The 6,576-nt window shown below is 42.0% G+C and overlaps 1 protein-coding gene across 1 annotated transcript; it reads left to right on the forward strand.

Annotated features, from left to right (window-relative positions):
* The first annotated feature begins 1,939 nt into the window (after nucleotides 1-1,939).
* Nucleotides 1,940-3,890, forward strand: LOC124693264 (alpha-amylase type B isozyme-like). Its single transcript, XM_047226740.1, has 3 exons — nucleotides 1,940-2,026; nucleotides 2,605-3,549; nucleotides 3,639-3,890. The coding sequence occupies exons 1-3, from the start codon at nucleotides 1,940-1,942 to the stop codon at nucleotides 3,888-3,890; spliced, it is 1,284 nt and encodes a 427-aa protein (XP_047082696.1).
* Nucleotides 3,891-6,576: the final 2,686 nt, after the last annotated feature.

Consider the following 6,576-nt stretch of genomic DNA (forward strand, 5'->3'; position numbering starts at 1 on the left):
TGAGTCGGGTGTGCATGTGTGGGAGATGAATTGTGCACTTATGTTTTGGGTGAAGTCTTGAATCTAAACTATACATGTTTCATGGTATACCATATATGTCAATGTCCACTTTGCTTCATGTGTGGTTGTGCTATGTGTGTTATGTGTTTTATATTATGCTTATCTCTAATTTATACATATACATGAAGAAGGAATATCAAATTTATGTCCACAGATGCATGTGCTAATGAATGCCTAGGAGGTACTAATTAGCGTCAATCTTATCATTACGTAATACTACATAATTAGTGTTGTGATAGCATATTGTTTCCTCAACACTTATTTTGAAATTACTAAGTGTTCTGCCAATACAAAAATTGCTAACCACCAAGCAACATAAAGTGTCGTAGATATGCTTTCCATGACGCCTTTTGCCAAAGGCTCGTAAAACCACCTAAACTTTATTTGTGGCCCTTTAGGCTGGCCATAGTGGTGGTATCTTAGGTAGTATCATGCATCCTAGACCCACAAACATGCTGATGTGGCATCTAATTAAGGAGAAGAGATATTATTAGTGTAACATAGATGGATACTATATCATAGCGTACGCTACGAGAAAATTAAATGCCAAACAGATCTTGTACACATATTTACATTAGGATTGTACAAAACAATAAATTTAGAAAAGAGTGAATTCCAATTTTTACCCCGTGATTTTGTATTTGTGACACTAATTACCCTGTTAAATAAAGAATCATATAGATTGAGCATTTTAGAACATTTGGACCCTTGATTTATGGTGCGTATTCATTGTGCAAGGTGTGAGGTGATTACCGACTTTCAAAAATACCAGTACGGGGACGAGGAATGAAACAATTGGATAAGAGAAGTCTGGACATAATCGTAGATGATGGCCTCCTATATTTATACATTTTGTCGCACCACATCGACGAAATACGCCGGTCCTATCTAACAAAAACAAACAAAATGCAAAATTGGGGTAAAACCGTGTTTAAAGACTCCTAGATGTGATATTTTTGTAAAAGTTACACTAAATGAGGTAATATATGTCACAAATGCACAACTATCGGGTGGAATGTGGAATTCACTCTTTAAAAAATTATGATATTACTCTATAATACTATCCACTATAAAGATAATATCATTGACAAGTACCATATGCATAATACTATTATATGATACTGTGGACAATGATCAGATACAAGTATTGTGACTCCGAGAGTGTCAGTCAGATAGTCTGATCATTCGTGCATTAAATGCTCATCGAACGAATGAATCGTTGGATAGTACCAGTATTGATCGCTTTGAACTGAAAAAGTTTGAGCAGAGCACTCGCTATATGTAGAAAGTTTGTGAGCTTGATCCTCAAGAGATTTATGACCAGTTTATCTGCATCGAGAGACGCACCATATCCGGTTATTCAGGGAAAAGTTGCCAGGGGTTTCAGAAAGGGATTTACCCATGGATCGTACGAACTGTTACAGACGGTAAGTCCGAACTGACGCTCACTTTACTGCGCGAAAGCTGAAGCCTTTTTGTCGGTTGATAAAACTGCAACAAAACAAGAACTACAATGTCCTTTCCTCGATTATGCTACTGCGGGAGTATTGCTCTAGATGATGGTCTGTAAACACAATTTCTCATCCTTGCTGCGTAAAAAATGCTCAAGAAACTGTTCTGGATTGGAATGGAATTCAGAGTAACTGACAGTCGTACTGGCCGGTGGCTTCTTATCCAAGGCTCTCGGCCATTAAATCGCCTTTTGAGCTCACCGCACCGGCCGATAACAAACTCCGACCGACATCCGTCGATCCACTGGGCCACCGGCAGTTCCAGCATGCTGCACTATAAATACCCGGCAAGACACAGCTGCTCAATCCATCAGTCTCCATCGTCCTCATCCAAATCACAGCTACAGCTGGAGGCATTTCTGAAGAACATGGCGAGCAAACACTTCTCTCTGTCCCTGTTCCTCGTCCTCCTCGGCCTGTCGTCCAGCTTGGCCTCCGGGCAAGTCCTGTTTCAGGTAAGAGATCATGTCTGTAATCTGCACTCTGCAAGCATTGTGTTCAGTCATAGTTTAAAATAGCCCGCTATCTCATTTAGCTGCAATTTTTTAGAGGCTATAAAAGGATATAGCTGGGTTATAGCGGGCTATTCCATTTAGCCTTTTTTCAAAAATTTGAAATATTTTTGTCATATCTTACCAAAAGAAAAGGAAAACTATGACTCAAATACGATTCGTGATACAACTTATTTAACTATTCAAGGCAAACAAGTATTCAGATATTCGACTCACAAGTTTTATCTAATTATACTGAATGCAAATTCCGAAAACAAGAAATAAAAAATAAAAGAGAAGATAAATTCAAAATATAGGAGGTTCAGCGGTTAAATTAGAGGCTAAATAAGGGCTAAATTAGGCTATAGCCGGCTATTCGCGATTTTTTTCTCATTTAACCTACAAAGGGCATAGCCACAGCGGCAGGTCTCCTGAAAGGCTATAGCCGAGCTATAGCCGGCTATTTAAAATCATGTGTTCAGCTCGTACGGTCGTACCTACAACGATCATGACTTCGACTGAGCTTTGAGTTCTGAACACAGGGTTTCAACTGGGAGTCCTGGAAGCATAATGGCGGGTGGTACAACCTCCTGATGACCAAGGTCAATGACATCGCCGCCGCCGGCATCACGCACGTCTGGCTTCCACCTGCGTCGCAGTCCGTCGGCGAGCAAGGGTACATGCCGGGCCGGCTGTACAACCTGGACGCGTCCAAGTACGGCAACGAGGCGCAGCTCAAGTCCCTCATCCAGGCGCTCCACGGCAAGGGCGTCAAGGCCATCGCCGACATCGTTATCAACCACCGCACCGCGGAGCACAAGGACAGCCGGGGCATCTACTGCCTCTTCGAGGGCGGCACCCCCGACGCGCGCCTCGACTGGGGCCCCCACATGATCTGTCGCGACGACCGGCCCTACGCCGACGGCACGGGCAACCCGGACACCGGCGCCGACTTCGGGGGCGCCCCGGACGTCGACCACCTCAACCTGACCGTCCAGAAGGAGCTCCTCCAGTGGCTCAATTGGCTCAAGACCGACATCGGCTTCGACGCCTGGCGCCTCGACTTCGCCAAGGGCTACTCCGCCGACGTCGCCAAGGTGTACATTGATGGCACCGAGCCCAACTTCGCGGTGGCCGAGATATGGACCTCGCTCGCCTACGGCGGGGACGGCAAGCCGAACCTGAACCAGGACGAGCACCGGCAGGAGCTGGTCAACTGGGTGAACCGCGTCGGCGCCTCTGGACCCGCCACCACGTTCGACTTCACCACCAAGGGCATCCTCAACGTGGCCGTGGAGGGTGAGCTGTGGAGGCTGCGCGGCACCGACGGCAAGGCCCCCGGCATGATCGGGCGGTTGCCCGGCAAGGCCGTCACCTTCGTCGACAACCACGACACCGGCTCCACGCAGCACATGTGGCCATTCCCCTCCGACAGGGTCATGCAGGGATACGCCTACATCCTCACGCACCCAGGGACACCATGCATCGTGAGTCATCTTGATTAACTCTTCAGTTCTGAACTTCCTTTAGGTCACAACCGAACTGATGAAAATAATGTGATGTTTTTTTTTTTCAGTTCTACGACCACTTCTTCGACTGGGGCCATAAGGAGGACATCGAACGCCTGGTGTCCATTAGGACGCACCATGGAATTCACAATGAAAGCGAGCTGCGGATCATGGAGGCCGACGCCGACCTTTACCTCGCCGAGATCGACGGCAAGGTCATCGTCAAGATTGGGACAAGATACGATGTTGGCAACCTCATTCCTGGAGGCTTCCAGGTGGTAGCGCACGGCGATGGCTATTGCGTTTGGGAGAAAATATGAATCACTGGAGCAGCTCTACAGTTTTCTTAACTATACATGTATGAGATGCATATTATATGTCAGAGCTCATATTGTCCACATAGTACGGTTTAGTACTTCCTCGAAGTAAAAGTGAGGATGAGGGACATCCATTGTATTTTTGACAAATAATAATCAATAAACTGTATTCTTGTTACAATTGTGCAGGACATGACCGGTGGCTTGGCCAATTTAATGACAGATTGCAAATTATATAAATATAAATTTGTTTAAAATAGGACCCAATGGTTGAACCCAATGGTTGGAGAAAGAAACCCCATTGCTAATCTGCTCGAGTATTTATTTGCATATGTCGCATTGTGTTTTTTTTTCCGAAACTAGCAAGTTGGCCCTCATAAATGCGAGAGCATGGTCTTTACGGGGTTGCAAGCGTTCCGGAAATAAAGTTACGGTTTCATGGTTAACACATTTTATGATAAGAAATAACATGGCTGAGGACTAATTTTTTTTGTAAAGATAAAATATAGGTCACATCTGCCATTAACAAATTTAACCAACTTAAATTTGTAGGACAATGATTATAGTGTGACATGTAAAGACACCCATGTATGTTGTTGTTAGATTATTATTATGTAAGGTTAATTTTTGGGGTATTTCATCATCACTAATTGTTAGGCCAAACTAAACATTTAGAATTCTGACCTTGGTTTGTTTTTCTTCCTCGCAATTATGTTTACAGTTTCAAAATGTGAACCCTTATTGGCTTTAATAAGTATCCGTGGTGAATCTATGTCCATTATTTTGTATATTAAACAAAGTTAATATTATTTAGTACTATTAATTTTCTTTTGAGGGAATCTATTAGCATATTTTTACGTTGCTTACCAAAAATATAGTAGTACTTAGGGATATATGTTAATTATAATAGAGATAGGACTCATCAAATTGACAACATGATGCTTCAGTGTGTCCTAGAAATTTCTAGCCTATACATTGTTTCGAGTCTTCGGTAGATTGTGTACTCCCTACTTCTCTTTTAGTCTACATTCATGAAAAAATTAGATAAATTAGTAGTGCATTTATTAGTACTACTTAAATTGGTAAACATCCAATCCAAACTACATTGAAAATAGTGACATCCAATAGATAAAGTAGGAACACTTCGTTTTCCGTATTTTTGTTTATTAATAGCTAGAATGTAGAGTATTTCAGAACAAATTTTAGGTCTAGAATGCAGAGTATTTCAGAACGGAGGGAGTATAATAGATCAAGTCAATATTTCTAGCCTATGTCCATTGATGTGGTAGTTTTTCAAAAAAATAATCAATAGGCCAAGATATAATCATATAGACCTGATGCTTACAATAACCAAAAATAGATAATCTAGTGATTTTATTTTTCAAATTAATATTCAAAGATTATGAAATTGCAAACATCAACTAAATATTTAGTAAATTGTGTTTCAGAATATTCTATGGACTTCGATATTTTGTAGTCAAATTGAAAATATAGATATATGTTTTGGTTATTTCTACATACCGAACCATGCACCTATGCATCTCTATATACTCAACTATGTATTGATCATATTATCTTTCCACGTGAATTTTTTTTAGAGCTTTAGCTAGCTAATAAGCTAGTGTACTAATCTTGTTTCCCTTCATAGACTTAGCTATTTCTACCAAAACTATATACCCAATGCATCGCGTAGTTAAGGAATGGGGAAGTTTGGAACTTGGGAGGGTGGTATGTCCATGTTTGCTGCCAATTTGTACGCGCATGTCTATCACAAATATACGCGAGAGGCTCTTGGTCTAGTAACGTTTAATTTTCCTGACACATGACAATGTAGTTAGGCTTGAACAACTGTTCTTTTAACATGTACAAAATGATATTTATTGTCATCATTGGGTGGGTTTACTGTGAATGTAGTTAGGTTTGGACAACTGTGTTTTTAACATGCCCGTGTCAATGTACTATCAATTATCCTTTTTGTCATATCATCATTTGTTAAAATATCTTTTTTATGCATGAACCAAGTAAAGATTCTTATCTTGAGTGAAACTTTAATCTTCCAGATGTTTTTTTTTCAAGAAAACTGTGTGCCCATTTAAGAGATCAAGATACATCGAATTCATAAACCCACCTTGACGTGGGCATTACCCTTCGGGTAACTGTTATTGTCCTATCCTTGAAGAACAAGACGAAGAAACAAATCAAGCAAGGAAAGTCTAGAACTAGGGTCTTTTGTAACCTAGTCGTACCCGTACAGATCTCTTGAGACCTGGCCCCTATATAAGGGCCAGGAGAGGGGCTGCCGAGGGACACAATCAATCTTAACAGCTTTAGCCACCATAAGTCCAGAGCTAGGTTCCCATAGTACTTAGCCTCTCGACGAGATCACAGCCGAAACCTTCGGCACCCCATTGTAACCTGATATTTTCATAATCAAGATCAATCAGACAGGACGTAAGGGTTTTACCTCATCGAGGGCCCGAACCTGGGTAAATCGCTCTCCCCGCTTGTTTGATAACCGATGTCTCGTGTTAGCCTACAGGATTCCATCTACCATAATCCCCAAACTGAGGGCATTGCCGAGGAGTACCCTCGACAATTGGCGCCGTCTGTGGCTAACACGAGAGTGCTGGAGTCACCAACGCCATCAGATCTGAGAGATTCAGTTCGCTACGGATCCTTCGAGTTCGTT

This window comes from Lolium rigidum, chromosome 2 (genome assembly GCF_022539505.1).
Source record: "Lolium rigidum isolate FL_2022 chromosome 2, APGP_CSIRO_Lrig_0.1, whole genome shotgun sequence".
Classification (NCBI taxonomy): domain Eukaryota; kingdom Viridiplantae; phylum Streptophyta; class Magnoliopsida; order Poales; family Poaceae; genus Lolium; species Lolium rigidum.